The sequence below is a fragment of the Sardina pilchardus genome, chromosome 9, assembly GCF_963854185.1.
Source record: "Sardina pilchardus chromosome 9, fSarPil1.1, whole genome shotgun sequence".
NCBI lineage: Eukaryota > Metazoa > Chordata > Actinopteri > Clupeiformes > Clupeidae > Sardina > Sardina pilchardus.
The window spans coordinates 7,691,794-7,710,678 of record NC_085002.1 but is presented as its reverse complement, the minus strand read 5'-3'; the positions used below and the strand labels follow the sequence as shown (position 1 = coordinate 7,710,678).

The 18,885-nt window shown below is 44.3% G+C and overlaps 1 protein-coding gene across 1 annotated transcript in view; it reads right to left on the bottom strand.

The window, feature by feature from the left end:
• LOC134092593 (low-density lipoprotein receptor-related protein 1-like) overlaps positions 1-16,285 on the bottom strand; it is a 160,608-nt gene extending 144,323 nt beyond the window's left edge. Inside the window, exon 1 of the mRNA XM_062545572.1 lies at positions 15,737-16,285. Within this exon, the coding sequence (XP_062401556.1) occupies positions 15,737-15,851 (115 nt within the window). The 5' untranslated portion in view covers positions 15,852-16,285. The remainder of the gene's footprint in view (positions 1-15,736) is intronic.
• Between the last annotated feature and the right edge of the window lie 2,600 nt (positions 16,286-18,885).

Genomic DNA, 18,885 nt, shown 5'->3' with positions numbered 1-18,885 from the left:
AGCTCCATAAAGCTCCATTCCGATCTCCAGCTGGCAAACCCCAAGCTAACGGCTAACAGTTCCAGAGACTGTTCCAGAAGTCTACAGTTTAAAAACAGAACAGCTTTCAGAATGGTTAGGGCAGCAAAGCAAGGCCTACAAACTTAAGTGTGTTCGCCTGACACTGAAGAGGGGATTAAGGTTTCAAATGGCTTTTTTTGTGTGTTTAGTCATTTCCTTCATTTACGTTTGCATCTGAACACCGCCCCAGTGTATGGCAGCAAACACCAACGCTAGGAAATACTTTCTCCATGCCGTGTTTTGGAAAGCTCAGTGGCGAAGTTGAGTCAGAAGGGTTAGCTGACTAGCTGGCTAACTGCGGTAGCATCACGCGGCCCACACCAGCGCGGCCCAAGGTTATCCAACCCCCACCGTTTATGTAATGCCACTGCTTGCTTCGGCTCTCCAGGGGCGAGTGATCGCTTGCGCGCTCGCGTTTGGCAAACCGTGAGCGCAACAACGAGTCGCGAAAGGGGCACCACATCAGTCGGCCAGCCTGCGCGACGAGGCTGTTTTGAAACCAGCTGTGGAATGCAGCACAGCTGCACAGCTGCATACTGTTCGGCTGTCAGGAGACGGCAGAGAGAAAGTACACACACACACATACACACACACCGTATTGGGTCACACTGTACTCAAAACATGCTAATAAATTCAAACAAATGTTTGGTAAACTACTTTCAACGTAAACCAAGAAAATGGGAGCTAATGCAAAAAAATAAAATAAAAAAAAAGATTTGGATTGCAAATTATGTCAATGTCTGCTTTAATTGTGTGAGTGTTCTTGGAAGTTGTTTTAAGAATTAGTTTGGGCCTGTTGTTCCTATCAATCTGATCGTGTAACGCTTGCACAACGTTGACTACTGAGACTAACCACAAGTCAGGATCTCGGCCAAATGAGATTAAACTGTCTCCTCCTAAATCACAGGCTAAGTGTTTACTATGACTCTTAAAACACATTCCATATCTCTGCATCTGGGTGATGAGTTTGTGAACATGTATATTTTATGCCCAAAAGAGCAGAGAATGAGAGGAAGAGAGACAGAGAGGGAGAAGTGGGATGAAAATGGTGCAGTCCTACATGATTTAGTGAGACTGATTACCAAAGTCAGGTGTGTGTGTGTGTGTGTGTGTGTGTGTGTGTGTGTGTGTGTGTGTGTGTGTGTGTGTGTGTGTGTGTGTGTGTGTGTGTGTGTGTGTGTGTGTGTGTGTGCGCGTGTGTGTGTGCGTGTGTGTCTTTGGGTGTGTGTGTGTGTGTGTGTGTGTGTCTTTGTGTGTGTGTGTGTGTGTGTGTGTGTGTGTCTGTGTGTGTAGACTTTTCAAGTCTTACTGGCTTCCCCCATCCATCTTAAGCACTGTACACACACTTCACTCTTGACATCGATCTCTGGCCAGCCCAAAGCCCTCCCCATCACCTCCCCACACTCTCCCCCCAGCACTCCGGGTGCCCAGGCCTGACAGCGCTGGCAGCAGCGGGACGGGCTCCACGGAGCCGCCTCAGCCTCCGAGAAGCGCAGCCAGCGTTTAGTCTACCACTGATAGTGATGTTCATTAGAGTAAGCACACCACGATAAAGGGCTACTCTGTCTCCGACGCGTCAAATAACAGGAAGAGAAATCAGCAGTCATACTGACCCAGTCGGCAGAGACAGCGTTACAAATCAGGCCCCGTGGCACAGGCTGTTCTCCCGACGCCCTTACTCTTGAGGGCGTTATCGCTGCTTCTACTATCTGGAATGGAGATTAAGACGCCATCTTTTTTATGCACCTCAAAAAAAAAAGAACACTGAAAGTCAAAATTGGCCACCACTGACTTCTTAAAAAAAAATTGAGCGCATCCCAATTCCAGTTGTTCAGAGATTGGGGGAAAAAACGAACAAATCTGGAAGATGTGCTTTTTGAGCTCATCTATGATTCAGAGAGAAACCAGTGGAAGGAATTGCACCATGTGCTGAAGTAACTTAAAAGCACCGTTGGGCTCCTCTGCCAAGTGAAATATTCATGCTGTATAAAAACAATCTTAATTGACTGCGACACACTCTTGACCATACATCAGCTCAGGCAACACCACAGTGAGTTCACATCATTGGATGGCCACAGTCAGGAAGGAGCTCCAGTTACCTAGCTAATTACATGTCTATCTCGACTGTGTCACCAGCAAATCAAAGCCTCCCTCTGCAAAAGGTGGAGGGGTGAAATTGCTATGAGACGCACCAATGTATTGACTATTAGAATTCCACATAGTGCACCTCCAAGGTGAACATGGGCAATGCATCATCGGGTAAAGGGATAGGTTCTCTACACACACACACACACACACACACACACTTCTGAGTGAAGTCTTTAAAAAGGCAACCTAAGAGTCTGTCGAAGCCTTGATGAGGAGATCCTGCTGGCAAAATGGGGCAGTCGTTCCAGATGGAAAAAAACAAGAGACAAGCACAACAAGCGCGATATCTTCAACTCAAGAATAACAACATCAACGTGGCACCATTTTATCGGAAAATGTTTGGGGGAGTCCGAATGTGGGAGGCCTCCGGGGTGAGGGGTTGTTGGAGCTGAGGGGAGGTGGGGGGGGGGGGGGGGGGGGGCAGGTTGGGTCATTAAAACCTTGGAGACCCAGGGACGGGTCAGAGGAATTCTCCGCCTGGGTGCTTTCACTGAAGCACGGGCATGAGTTTGATCAGTAATTACCACGCAAACAGCCGTGACAAAGAGACCAGGACGGAGAGGGAGGGAGGGAGACTAAATGAGAGAGAGAGAGAGAGAGAGAGAGCATGATTGTGACAGAGAGAGAGACTGAAAATAAGAGTGAATGGGAGTGACAGAAAGAAAGAGTGATTGAGTGAGAGGTCATTGGCAGCCATACTCGGGCCCATGATGTTTCCGAATTGTCCGTGAGGCTTGACCTCAGTGGAGTTTCATGGGTAGGCCCAGCCTGAGAGCTCCAAACTGGGGAGTGAAAGTCACCTTCATTCTCTGCTCATTCCGTCTGTCCATCCTTCTCTCCCTCCTTCTCTCTTTTCTCCTCTGCTTCTTTTCAAGCAACTCGCCCCTTTATTTGTATGACTTACTCTCTCACTCTCTCTCTACTCACATTCTCGTTAGATTTTCTATTCTCTCCTTTCCGTTGCGTTCTTCTCCCCTCTCTTCCTCTTTCCTAAACCAACCAAAACTCGCCCACTCGCTCTATCCCTCCCTAAACCAACCAAATATGACTCCATTTTTCTGTAATGGAGAGAGCGAGAAGGAGAGTGAGGGAGAGAGAGAGAGGGAGAAGCCAGAAGAAAGAGGAAAAAAGAGAAGAAGAGGAAGAAAAAAACAAAGTCCCTCTCAATTTGTCACGTTATGAAACAGACGGCTGAAAAATAGTGTTTCATGTCCCAGCTGTGCCTCTTAAATAAGGCTGGTTACAGAAAGCCGTAAAAGTGCCTCCAACGCTCTCCAGCAACAAACAACAAAACAAAAACAGCCAAAAAATGCAGACTGGAGGCTGTGGTAAATGTTTTATGAAAATACCGCAAGTTCTAACGGATCTTTTAAAAAGTTTGAGTGATGCTGTTATGCTGTTGTTGTTTGTTATTTTTTTCATTCATTTGTTCAGACGGATGAGGGACGTTTTATTGTTTTACACAAATAATCCATAAGACAAGCAGAAAGTCAGGAAATAACCATTGTCATTAGATCAAAGGATACAAGAGGCTGTGTGTGTGTGTGTGTGTGTGTCAGAGAGAGAGAGAGAAAAAAAGAGAGAGAGATAGAGTGAGGGTGTACAGAGAGAGTTCTGAAAGGTGCATGTAGAGTTCAATAAGAACATGTTTACGGATGTATTTAAAAGTATATAATCTATCTATACAGCAATGTGTCTAGATATGAACGGGTGTGTTTGTGATTATGTGTCCTGTATGTGTTTATCTCAATATAGCGAAGTTTAGAGGTATGCGAGTGTGTACGAGTGCGTGTATATTTGTATGTCCACATACTGTAAGTGTGGGTGTTACAGAATTAACAGCTGGAATGTGCTTATGTCTGGAGACTGCTGCCAAGCACAATGGTGTACGGCTGAGCAAACCCCGCTCCTGCAGAAACTGTTGTGGGTTTCTTGCGGGTCAAGTGGCTCTAGATGCTATCAATCCACACACATGCCTTCTCGGGACCCTGGCCAGGCCATTAAGAGAAGCAGAATAATTATGCTGGTCTGGCTAAATTTAAATGTAGTTGACCGCCGCTGCTTTGGGACCGTCTAACCGCTCCGAGTTCAAGCACAGGACCATTTAGCAGAGCCTGTTTTACGGTGACTGAATCAGTTTAAGATATCAGCCATATGTCTGCAAGAGGAATGTTTTGGTATGAAATTACGTTATTTTGCTGTTAAAAGCTGTGATTAAAAACAGGACATTTTCACATACATTCAGATGTGGATATCTGCACCATCCAAGTATTTCAGACATCTTTTCCCCCTTCTTAGCGGTGGTATTTCTTGGTGGTTTATTATTTTTCCACACTACTTGACTATTGTGGTTATCTATCTGAAGAAGTTGGCAAATATTTCTTTGTGGAACTTGGAAAAACAACCTTCCCAAACAGCACGAATGCTGAATTCACAAATGTTGTGCTAACAAGGTGCTAATCACACCATGGTCGGCTGTTTAAAATACCTTTAGGAAGGACACAACAGATTGTCAACCGTTACCCTCAATCGCAAGTGCCGTTATATAGAAATAATGACTAAGTGTGAATGTTATCTGTGAGGTCACTGATGAAATATGAGACATGTATTAAACCTGAAGAAAAACACTACATGACAAACAGCTGCATCCTCCACACATGGCTTAGCACATCTCACAGCCAAATTTAAATTTTGATCTAACTCTGAGCCATTACAGTTAACACTATGGTATTTGCCCTGTTCTTTCTTTCGCTTGGTTCTGTCTCCTAAAACTGTGCACTTAGCAAGGTCCTAGACCGGCCCCACTCCTACTGTTGGAGAAATTGGAGGCCAGACAAGAGATTGCTCTCTCTATCTAAATGAGAAGGGAAAGTGGAAAATTCACAGTGCAAAGTATAGTCTTGCCTTCGCTTAACTGGTAGTCCACAGCAGGTGTGCATAGACATTGAGAGCTTGGAGAGGCTCAGACGGAACCACCATACCTGCAGTCTCCATCTGAGTACTCATCATCAGTCACGGCTTTCCCCGACCCACACAAACATCCCCTACACACACACACACACACACTCTCTCGGTATAAATATTCAATAGTCCCTCAAACAGTCTTATCATGTAGAGCCCACAGTCTGCACAGCATGAAGAAAAGCTTACCAAAGCATGGCCAGCACCTGAAATTGCCTAAGCTAGCAGGGGGTCACAGCTAAGCTATGGGTGGCCAGGTAATGTAGCACGTGAATGCTTGCACATGTATTCATGGGTGTGTGTATGTGAGTGTGACTGAGAGATTGGGGGTGGGGAGGTGGAGTGACAGATAGAGGGTGAGTGACAGGCAGAGTTGGTTTACTCCTACTGTATGTAACTCAAGCAAAATCTCCAGAGGTCCAGGAATCCCATTTCATTTTCTCTGTCATGTCGGTGGGTTGTCCATTTCAAACCATTTCACTAATTAATCACACTGCATCAAATAATGACAGCATTTAATTGCTGTGTGAAATGGATTCGGAGAAGGTTAATGTGTTTGGATGCTTCCCGACATGAAATTGCACAGAATACTGAAACGTGCAAGTCATACTTATTAATTACGCTTTAATTACACTGTTTGTGGTATTGATTAATATTCTTCTTAATGCGTTTAGAGAAAGGAAATGAGATAAAGGAAAAGACGGGACGGGCAAGAGAGAAAAATCACCGCAGGCTGCTCCCCAGGCGTGTCTCCGTCCGTGGTGCAAATTTATTGTCCGCATCTCAGCGCAAAGTTAATGTGACGTGCAGACACAAGGCTCTGACAGAGTGGCTCACTGCTCTTCATCAATTCAGTTCATAAAATCTCCATTTGTGGCATGTGTCAAGCTTCCCTTCACGAGGACAACAAAGCGCCGCTAATTGAGCACCTCTGGTCCCCTCACACACCATGCACAACACACACACACACACACACACACACACACACACACACACACACACACACACACAGAGACACACAGACACACACACAAACACACACACACATACTCCATCTCTACTGGAGACGGCTTCCCCTGCCGCGCCCAGCATCAGTCCTGTCATCCATCCCATAATAACCACTGAGCAACGAGCTGGCCAGGTGTGAAACCATGGAAGCCCACAGCCTGACAATCTCTGCTGAAAAGTCTTTGGCCGCAAAAACACATACAGTTGGAAAGAGACCGGGCACTGGCTAGCAAGGTCTCAAAACAGCCCATAATAATCTCCCTCTCCTCGGCGCATATGGAGCAGTTGGCTGAGGGTAATTACAGCCGCAGGCCCTTTTGTGAGAGAAGGTCTACGGTCAGCGCAACTGCTTCCCCCCCACAATAGAAATCTCTACAAAGCCTCCGCATCAGCCTCCCACCAAGACGCTTTCCTCTCAGGCAACCCTATACCGCCAGCCGCCATTCTGGCTCGAAGCAGTGTTAAAATGAGTTTGCATCCCTGCCATGTTTATGACTGAACTGCTGTGCTTCAGGCGAGGTTTATATATGCTAAAGCTGTGCTTATGAAGACAGTATGGTGGCTGAGGAGGGACAAATGTCTGGGGCAGGAGGCCAGTGCTATAAACGCAGTGGAACCCAGGGGCAGACTGCGCAAGGTCTATTTTGGCGACTGAAGGGGTGTTGCCCGGGAGAACGTGCGGGTATGGGTGACAAACACTGCGCGAGGATAACCATCTGGATGAGTCAGGGGGGCTGAGATGATCCACAAAAGTATGGGTGCACAGAGCGGTTTCTCCCAAACAAGGATGACTTCATCTCAAAGAGACAAGCGCACCCACGTGTGGGTTTGTTTCACTGCTGGGAAATGTTTACGGATGTCCTCTGCGGAACAGTTCAACCCCAAAACACTACAACCATAGATCAAAAACTTGAACTAATACTCATTCTCGTCAAGATTTTCCTCAGTAATCAAATAAATTACAAACACAATATTCTTCAGTAAATGACTGATGCTTTGTCCAGGGCAAGTAAAATTGCATATCAGGGACCATTCATTCAGTATAAAAATGCCACGTGCACTATCATAAAAAAGTATTCATCCCCCTTATAAATGGAATTTTGATCAATATCATTTCCCCTTTTTTTGCAAAAATCCCCTCTTTAATGTCAAAGAGAAAGCAGATTTCTACAACGTAAGGTAATTAATCAAAATGTATGATGCAAATACGTGATCGCATAAATATTCACTCCCTTCCCGTCAACATTAAGTAGATGCACCTTTGGCTGCATTTAAAGCAATTGAGCCTTTGTGGATAGGTCTCAGTTAGGCTTGCACGTCTTGATATTGCAATTTTATTCCATTTTTCTTTGAAAGAACTACTCAAGCTCGGTCACAGATTTTCTATAGGATTGAGGCCTCTCCAGGACGTTCAATATGTTGTCTTTAATCCATTTGTGTGTAGTTTTTGCTTTATGCTTCGGCTCACTGTCTTGCTGGAGAGTAAATCTTCTCCGAAGTCGTAGTTCTCTTGCAGACTGTATCAGATTGTCTTCCAGGATTTCCACACATTTTGCTGTTTTCATCTTACGATTACATTTACAGGCCTTCTAAGGCCTGATGTGGAGAAGCATCCCAACAGCAGGATGCCATTTGCCATATTCCTAACATTCCTTAATGATGGATTTCAACGAATTCCAGGGGATGTACAGTGAATGGAACATGCTTTGCATCCATCCCCTCACTTACTTTTCGATAACCTTCTCTTTGAAGTGTTTGGAGTGCTCTTTTGTCTTCATGGTGGAATTAAAATACTGATGGACCAGTGACAGTGACTGGACCTTCCAGACACATGTCTCTATATTACTACTATACACATTTCACTAATTGTGATACTATAAGCATCAATCGGCTGGACCACAGCTGATTTAAATCAGTCATTCTAACAATTTGTTAAGTCAATTTAACAAATTAACACTATTTTGAAGAAATTTGCTTTCACTTTGACATTTTCTTGTGCACTGTAGGGATTAGAGGCAGAGATAAAACTCCAGCTTCCAATCTAGCATGTGACACTGTGAAGTTTTTCTTTTCTTGTTTACCAGAAAAATGATCTGAGAATATTGATATTTTGTAGAATCACAATACATTGATACCGAAATCATTGTTTCTGCAGAAATACATAACTTACCATCGTCGGAAATAAGACACATGAAGATAAAAGCCTCATAGCTTCAAAAGTAAAAGGGTGCCGAGTCGGTAATAACGGCAGAATCAGGTGCAAAGGAAGCACATTTTATGATAAGAGTTGTTAGAGAGAGCAATAGCTAACCATTTAGCTGCACAATTACATCTTTGACAAAGCCATTGGGAGCAAACTGTGTCGGAGTCTGTCTATGAAAAAAAATTGCGTTATATTTTGCAAAGGACACAGACATTAACAAAAGTCTGACTGTGAAAAAAGATAAGAAAATTCTAAGAAAGACACAGTCTTAATAATCCACACTTTTCCCCAACCCTTTCTTCTCTTTCAGTTTTTATATGATACATTCCTTAGGGCATGATTTTGTGTGTGTACGTGTGTGTGTGGCTGTGTGGAGGGGGTGTGGGGGGGTGCATCTCAAGGGCAACCATCAGGAAATCAGTGCATCAGGCTGACGAGCCGAGTACCGAGACCGTGCACCTCACACACTCCTGTGGCTGGCTTCTCTAGCTTCAGGCAAAGCTCTGTGAAAACACAGACATGACACAGGCCTGCTTTCCCTATCCTTTCCCAGCCGTGCTATCTTCAGGAGGAGGACTAGCAAGACCCTCCACATTCACTCACTCACACACTCAGACAGACACACACACACACACACACACACACACACAAAGAGAAACACACATAAACATACTGTACACTCAAATATGACAAATAAGTAGGCACACACACACACATACACACATACACTTCGTCTCCTCAGATTGGAAAAAGGCCCAGCACTTAAAGCAGCATCAGTGAGCAGGTGAGTTGGTGTGAGGGCAGGTGAGGAATGGGCATTTGTGTGGGCACTCGGCATTAACGGGCATCCATCATTCACCGTCAGCAACATCCTCTTCTGATGGGGGTTCAGACAGGTGGGATTAGAGTGTGGAATGGAATCACCCGTGTGTGTGTGTGTGTGTGTGTGTGTGTGTGTATCGGAGTGAGAAAGAGACAGAGCAAACTTCCATAGACATCGCTCACACCCATATATTTCCCCTATCTTTCTCTCACACACACACACACACACACACACACACACACACACACACACACACACACACACACACACACACACACACACACACACACACACACACACACACACACACACACACACACACACACACACACACACACACACACACACACACACGTCTCAGATCTGTGGCTTCTCCTCAGTGTGCCCTTGACGCTGTGAGTCATTTGTCTACTTTATCCCCTCATTGGCTCATAACTATCCAATCTTTCTGCAATTCCCATCAAGGACACCACAGGAGGAGACGTGTGAAGATGAATTCCCCCCTCAATCCTCCTGCCAGGGCTCACCTATCCAAAAACCACTGAAATCGACCCTTCCAGTCTTCCCCTCCACATTGACCACAGCTATCTCCACGCCTCCTTTACACACCTTCCACACTCTGAAACAACATTTCGCAGTCTAGAGAGAACAAGTTAAAAGAGTGCTCAAGAAGCCTGTTTAAAACAATTGCCATACAAGGCCATTTCCCCTCAGACGTACAGTTAACTCCTGTCAGTTAGCATACTTCTCTAGCCTCCTACTTCGACCCCAATCTTAAGGATGCTTGTTTCAAGTTAATGCACAGTTCACACGAATGATACTATCTGTATGGTACGTCTTAGGAGACCAAGTCTATTCCCTGTTCCCTCTCTTCCTCTCCACCTTCTCTCTCTCTACACCATTCTCCTGGTGAAGTCAGAAGCCCTCTGCACTCTATGCCAACATTCATCATGTCTGACCTATCATCTCAACTCCCTCACTTACAGAACTCCTGTCTTCTCTCTAGCAAAGGCTCTCCCAACACCCACCTTCGTCTCCCTCAATACCCCATCACTCAAAAACACCTTCTCTCTCTCTCTGTCTCTCTCTGACCTATAAAATATATCATGCTCTCTCTCTCTCTCTCTGTCTGTCTCTCTGTCTCTCTGTCTCTCTGTCTCTCTGTCTCTCTGTCTCTCTGTCTCTCTGTCTCTCTGTCTCTCTGTCTCTCTGTCTCTCTGTCTCTCTGTCTCTCTGTCTCTCTGTCCCTCTCTCTATCCCTCTCTCAAATTCAAATTCAAATTCAAATTCAAATTCAAAGGAGCTTTATTGGCATGACTCAGACATGAAGTGTTGCCAAAGCAGACATATGACAATACGACAGATACAATATCTGTTTTGGGTAAAGTCAAAAGAAGAAATCTTATCAAATCAAATCAAAATAGAAAGAAAACTTATAATGATAATAAGCTAGCATGCTAGCTGAAGGAAAGAAATCTAAGTCTAAATCTATCTCTCTCTCTCTCTCTCTCTCTCTCTCTCCATCTCTCTTTCTCGGCAGATGACTAACGTCACAGCTATGGTCCTTCTGACCGAAGTCTTTCCATGGCCACTCCCGAGCAGTGCTGTCCAATACCAGCCCAGCTGATCTCAGTCACAGATCAGGAGCACCTTCAGCGCTCCTACTCAGAGCTCCCAAAAACCCCAAAGCAGAATTAGCCATGGAGCTAAAAATATCTCTAAGACCATTCCCAAACTCTGTCATCCATGTCAACTCAAAAGAAGGTCATTCACAAGCTAATAAAACTCGTCTTTCTTGTGTTGTTTTTCAAGTAATTTTCTCTACACTTCGCAACTCTAAACTTACAACTATACCGGTAATACTCCAAAATCCCTAAACAGAATTAACTATGGAACACATAACCATGGCATGACTATATACGGCTGAAAGATTAATTGAAATTGAATCGAAAAGTTGAACTAGGCCTAATGCAATTACCAAATTGCAAAAGGCTCAAATTCATTGTGTAGCTAGCAACTCTGACCCAGAGTTGGTTGAGCAGTGGTTAATAATGTCACATATTTGCCAATTTCATAGCCTACTTGGATCAGTGGATAGATTAGTCATATTTCACATCGCGTTTGTGTGATTCACATTGCAAATAGCAATATCAGTCAAAAACAAAAGACAAAAACACTACTAGTTATTTTTCAGTAAGTCAGTTCAGCCCTAGATAGGACACATTCACTGAGGGTTACCAGGATAGTGTTTACAAACCACCCATAGTAAATGACAAAAAGGACATCTACTGACCCAACCCACCAGTTTCTTAACCGTCCCAGCCTAAGCAGCCCTTCTGTGGAGGCTCAACTCTAACCCATAACTGCTTCCATCTCAACCCTCAGCCCCCCTGGGTCTTACTTTCCATGCATATCTGTGTCCAAAGGTCTACAGCAGGGCTGTTAAAAGAACCCCTTCAGCTGAACCAGCGCAGAACACGGGATAACGGGTGAGGGTTTGGTAGAGGTAAGCTGTTCTAAGTCGCTTTGGATGAAGGAATGAGCTGAACAGAGGAACTTGGCTACAGAGACAGAGATGGAGAGAGCGAGAGAGAGAAGAGAGAGAGAGAAAAGAGAAGAGAGAGAGAGAGAGAGAATAGACGACTTCAGGCTGAGGCACAGATGGAAGAAGCAGCTTCATCCTTTCCCCGTCAGATTCACTCATGTTACACTCTACCTCTCTCGGCATTACTCAATTATGTGATATTGCACTAGGAGAAGTGAAGCTACATCTGGAGCTTATGGGTACAGAATGTGTGTGTGTGTGTGTGTGTGTGTGTGTGTGTGTGTGTGTGTGTGTGTGTGTGTGTGTGTGTGTGTGTGTGTGTGTGTGAAAGTGAGTGAGTAAGTGAGAGAGTGAGTGAGAGCGAGAGAGAATACAATCCTCTTTTCTCTACCTTCCCCTCCTCTCCTTACCATGCATACTTTAAGATTAATGGCTTTTCTCCATACAGATGTTTTATTGAGTATGCAGTGATGGTGTGGGGCATATTCTCTCCTTTCCTGACCTCTCCTCTGCGCTTCCTTTAGATCCTCCTTTCTATCTATCCATCTATCTATCTATCTCTCACTCACTTACTCACTCACTCATTCACGCTCTCTCTCTCTCACCATCGATGCTTGAAATATCAAATCATCTTTCATTCCAGTGCCACAGTCATTAAAACCTTAAGGCAGCACTCTTCCCATTTAAAAAACATTCGCACACAACACTGTAAATCCTCCCTCCAACCCCCCACCACATCCTCTGAGGGTGGCACGCACGAAAGACCGGGCTAAGAGGCCCAGCGCCGGCAACACAGCCCCACAGCCCCACGCCATGTCCTGGGCCAGGATGTCGCACCCGCAGCCCTTCCACGACCAAAGGCTGTAAACACAAACACGCAGCGCTCTCCATGTCAACCTCGGGCACACAAAGTCATCATGACTCATGCCCAACCAGTACACTTGCGCAGGGTCAGAAATAGCCGTGCGGAAAGCTCGGTTGCATCTTTGATGTCGCAAGTCCCAGTGGACCTATCCCAAAATCCAGCTACAGAAGTGTGCTGAGTTAAGTAAGTGTATGGGTTTTGGGTTCAAAGTGTAAAGGTGATGGTCTGCACACTGTAATGGCTCCAAAACATTTGTTATTGGTTAAAAGGCAACGTTTTGATCAACAGATCTTCATCAGTTTCCATGGGTTTTGGGTTCAACATTTTAACAGTGATCCTTTTACAGCCATTCGGTCCCATGCCATCAAAATGCAAACTAGACTTTTCAATGTTGTCAAGCTATTGTGTGAAATTTGAGCATGCTCACTTAGTTTTCAATGTCCTTAAAGAAATAACACAAAGACTAAACACTTTAGTGGCTTCTTCAAGGGCTTACACAAACAGTGATTTTAAAGAACAAACATTTTCGGTGCCAAACCTCAGATAACTTCCGAGCATGTCTGTAAATAAAGCAGCTTCAGATAAAGGATCCTCTCATTCAAGGTCTCTGAGTCAGGCAGCTTTGGGGCAGATCAACTGATGACACCTTATCATCACACACGACACATGATGACCTGCAATCTATTTCAACTAGGCCTGAGCTTATCTGTACTGGCTACTCAAATGTAAAACGAACTTCGCTGTCATTCTCCAAAGTTTGCTTCTATGCCTTTCCAAATGATTTTATCCTAACAGCAGTCACCATCCTATAAAATGTATTCAATTATTTGTGATAGGTAGGCCTATTGAATTATCATTGTTGTCTTTAAAAATTGCTGAGCATTTTTATGGGGCTCTGATTCGACAGTCCACTCATTAATGAGTACTGGGGACATTTGTTTGGCTTCCAAAAGAAGTTTTCTTCTGGGAACAAAGACTGCTTGAAGGCCAATTAAAATCACTATCTCTGTAAGTGTCTCAACTCCACTGCAGAATCTGTCCAGCAGATTTTCAATGTCACCAAGCTTCAAGACAAATTTCATCTGAAACAAAACAAATATGGTCAAGGTCTTCATCCACCTATCCACCGAGTGGCCATCTCAACACCATCTCCATTTATCAGGGCAGGCGCCAATCCAAAGTTCTCTTCTATCGTGGTGCTCTTATTTCTGATAAGGAAACAATCTTGAAGTAGCCAAATCTCATCAAGTCATGTAGAATAGACATGCTAGCCCTTTAGCCTTCAGCTTGGGGTCTTTGGATGGTTAAACTGTATGGTCAAACACATTTTCATCACAAAGATTTAGGTGTACAAACCCTCAAAAGATTTTTGCCTTGAGTACAAATTTACAAAAGTACTACATGTACACAGGCTGTAACTGGGGATATGTTCCCAGATAAGGAGGGATATGTTCCCAGATAAGGAGGAATTCATAATGGTACTGATGTAAACTCCTCATGGAGAGTTGTCAGAAATGGCAAACTGCATTTTCAGTGTTACAAAATTGCTGGAAAGGGGGGGGGGGGGGGGGGGGGGGGGGCAACCCACCAATGTTTCTGAGAACCCGACACCTTAGTGAACACGCCCCTCTCCGTCTTTACAAAATCTTCAGGGGCGCGCACGTTTAATTGTTTCCAGAGGTCAGGAAAGATTGGGCAAGAACGAGTATAAGTGTAGACTACGCAGTCGACTGCCTGTTGAATCTCCCCTGTAAAGGTCTGGCATTGCGAGGAAAAATGAGCGGCTTTAACATTTAATTTTGACGGAGGAAATGTGTAGCTTATAGTATTAGGGGGAATAATGCCATTCCCAATACGGTCATAATTTTCGGAGCTGAACGTTCAGAACATATAAAGGTATGAGTGTCCCAGGTCATAATGCCCTTGTATGCTCAATAATGTTTGGGGATTAAATGCTACAGACAATCTTATCACTAAACTAATGTGTCAGTCACGTAATAGGTCCTCGTATCCTAGGTTTCGGGCATGTTGGAGACAGAGGCTATTTGTGCGCATTCAGATGTGCCGGCTGCTTTTCATATTCTACGCCAGTCATCCCCAAGTCCTCCTAAACGTGTCCAGGAGAGAAAGTAGCTTGCTCGAGGAATCGTGGCAGGCCTCTCTAAGGCATGTGCTGTGCTACGAAATTTACATGCACCACCAACACAACACTTCGATGTCAACGTCGAACAGAAATCGTGATTCTTGCAAGACTTGCCTTTACAACCTGGTCGCTCTTATATCTGGCTCGGAAACATGACAGAATGACCGGTATTTGGGGTGAGGACTCCCTGACCCTGACTGAATAGCTTAGACATAGACTTAAAGTCATGTAATGTTGGTTATCAGTCATATTTGCAGGCCGCCGATCTACTTTCTCCACACAGACCAATCAGAGGCTGACAAAATACTGTCTGGTATAACAAAGAAATTGACATTTCACGCAGTATTTGCCATGGGGACCTACTGCGTAGCTTTACATCACGTTATTATAACAGTGTATAAATAAACATTGAACGCACAAGGTGCATAGCCTACGATTGGATCTGAACTGACGGTCCTCTGTGCGAAACTGGTGCGTGGAGGAAATACATGACAGGTAATTTCCCATGCGTTACACATCATAGCCTAACTTGCGTAGCCTCCGGTAGCCTGTGCATGGATGTGACAATGTGCCCGGGGAGGGCTAACGTTGTGTGTTGGACGACTATGCTGTGCCACAAATGAGTATCGTGACACATTTTCATAATCGACACAAGTATTTCTAGCCATAGCCTGCCTTCGGTCATTTGCATTGATAATCGGTGCTTGCTGTAAATCCAGCCAGTTCATCATGCAACATTTCTGCAGCCTACACTTCCCAAAGCATAGCTTCTATTGCTGGAGCAGGCTACAGAAGTGTAAGCATCGAGATGATAAAACGCAAGATGCAGTCAGAGCAAGCGACTGATTGAACAGACAACACTCTCATAAGAACTGTATCAAACGTCAAATGCAAAACAGACTGGATGTTTTCAATCAGACTAGCTATCATTAGCCGAGACAACAACCCAAACCTTGTGGACTAACGTTATGAGTACTCACCGTCAATAGCTCTGGCAGGAAGAATCACCTCAAAACTGTGCAAAAATCCCAAGAAGAACAATCCAGCCACCAGCAGGTTTGCAGTATAGCGCAACATCATGGCTTTTGACAACATAAAATGTAACGAACAAAAAAAATACAAAAATCAGTGGTGCCCCGCGAACTCCAGTAGACCCAGCTGCTGGCTCCGTCAGCGGCAGGAGCAGGAGCCTAGTCCGCGCAAAGCTCCAGATCACCCGGGCGATGCTCCCTTCTGTGTGCGCCCCTGAACACGCACTCACACAGAGCTCCAACTGTATGGTACTTTGCCGGCAGAGGGGAGAGATACTCTCACGAGCGAGGAAAGAGCCTAGGCTTCCCCAGCCTGGAGTGGCTAAGGGTTCCTCTGATTCATGCTTGAAATTGGGCTATCACACTGCACAGAGCATTAGGTAGCTTTGCCTGGATCTCTGCTCCACATGCACACAGAGAGGAGGGTATGGAGGCTGTTAGGTTGCAACGTGTTCAGACCATACGCCGTTATCCTCTCCTTTGTTCTCTGTGACAACCGGTCGAAACAGTTCGTGCCATAAAAAAATAAAAAAAACGGGAAAGCAGTCTCTCCCTACACTTTCCACCGCCTCTGTTGCTGGTGGTAACACAAATTGAGCTCTAAGTGAGCTCCAACCCTTAACTCCAGGGCTGATGCGTGACGTCAGCGACACCAATGGTTGGCTGCATCCCTCCTTCGCGAACTTAGCGCAGCATACGTTGATTGGTGCAAACGTGGAAAAAACTGTTGTCGCCAAATCAAAATAAAAAGCTTTGAACGAACGCTGTAAATGGAGACATATCAATCATAATGTAGCCTACGTGTCTGTGTGCGGCACGCATGTTTTTTCGTGGACGTACGCATTTTCATGTTAATTTGCTGATATCTCTCTCCTTACGTGAATAAAGTTAATATCACCTTCATTTATTAAAGTGTCCCCATTTTCATTTTGTAGCCTAAGATATGAAATATGAAATATATTAAAACAAATATGCATGCCATGACTTATTTTTGTGTGAAAGTGAGCCTTGCAAGACACTGAGATTTCACAACAGACTTCTTAATCATGAACTTTAAGATGAACTCATAAGTCTACCATCAGTTCTGCGCTTTATCAGCTTCTTGGCTGCCCAGTTATTTCTCTGAATAACCACACTAATGGCTTGTTAGTTTGACTTCCTTTGACTCTTCTTTGCCCCAAATAGAGGACACCTTCCAAAAAGTGATTTCCTTTGTAAACACCATAGGACCTATAAAAGATATCATGCTCTCTCTCTCTCTCTCTCTCTCTCTCTCTCTCTCTTTCTCTCTCTTTTTTTCCTCTCTGAGTTTTCCTTTTTACGGGCAGATCTTTTCTCTCCCCCTCCAATCCCCCGTGTGGCTCCATGAAAGGGTTTAGTAAGCAGGCTAAAGCCCAGGTCTTGGCCTGAGAAGCATAAATCAGCCACAAACACAGTTAGACCTCAGACAAGGTCCAGCTGGAGGGCAGTCCCCGCGCAGACGCTCTCACAGACCGCTGCACACTGACCCTTGAAGCCGGGGCCCTGGAGGAGATTTGAAGTGCTGCAGTACAACTTTTATGGCAAAATATTGGTTGTCATGGAGCAAAGATATTTGGAGCATATACGTATTGCAGGTTTATAGAGGTTAGACCATCTAGATATACAGAGCATTGTTACTTAATATCATAAATAACTTGCCCTGCTGCTTGAATATAATGTAGAACTAATTGTAACATTTATGTAGACTTTCGATATAACTTTAAATGTACATAGACATCATGTCAAATTTCTTTTCACCATTTAGCATAATAAGTCGCTGTCGCTTTGGTTTTCATAACAGATATACAGTATGTCTGCCTGGCTCATACCTAAAGGGAACACATCAGCCAAAATGTAACCAAAAAAGGTTCTCTTCAAGTCGTGGGAAAACTACAGTATAGTGTAAAATGTTGACAGGGGAATTAAGGAAGAAGATGCATAATTTCAGAAGTTCCCAATCACAATGTTTCTCATAAGGTTTACACTGAGGTTTCATTTCAATAATTGGCAAAGTGTGAAGTCTTGAGTCTAACTGAAGCTAGTTTAATAACCAGGCAAAATCAATTTGCATATTTAACACTAAGGGCATGCAAGACCCTCCGTGCAGATATTATGCATGTTCCACAGTTCCACAGTTCATGCACAATAATTTTGCTTGCTGACAGACTTAGCACACCATTTAAAATTAGAGCCATGTATTTTTATACATCCCCATCCTGAACTGGATTATTTCAGTCTACATGGCATGATTGTGAGTCTGGAATTATCTGCAGGGCCTTGCAAAGTGCAATGAATTAGCCCTGCCACGAGATTATTCCTCAGTTCTTTTGTTCTCCTCAAAATAAGTGATTGTGTCGTGCCAAACCCCCCAGATTTTGGGCCTGGGGGAACACAACACACAAGCGAGTATTCAAACAAACATGTGCACTCGGCGTTGGGAAATACCAGTCACGTTTCTCCGAGACTGCCCTCCAGAGGTGTGCCAGTGAAAAGAGGCTCACACTTAACAGGGGCAACATTAGGGGGCAATTATCCCAAACGCAGCCAAAAAGGGACAAAATGCTTACGCAGCACCCGGAGCCAGCCAGAGTCTTGTGTAACCAAAGGGGTTTATGTGGAAAGCCACTGGGAGTGAGGGTGAATTTTAAATTGGTCACCGAAGGACAATGGGCTATAAGACAATGCTAGATTGTGTTTCAGATTTGTTTAAACACGGAGTAAAAGTTTTAAAAGTCTCAAACAGTTTGTGTCAAAAATAGAAAGGAATACGCAATGAACGCTGCTTAAGAGGGCAAAACCTTGTTTTGCCAGACCCTCCTAAAGTTGTATTGAAGAAATCAATAGGAGATTTCTTGCTGTCTGTTGGGGATAAGAAGTCTCAAGGAGCAGTTGAAATGACATGCTACTGCATGATTATCAGAATTCACTGCCAAACATGCTGCATACAGTATGTGCTATACAAGCAAGTTCATTTGAAAGTAGTTATGAATGGAAAAGAACATCATAAATGCACTAAAATCTTCCTGCTTTGAATATGACCCAGATTTTCATGTTCGGATGCACCAAACATGTTGCAT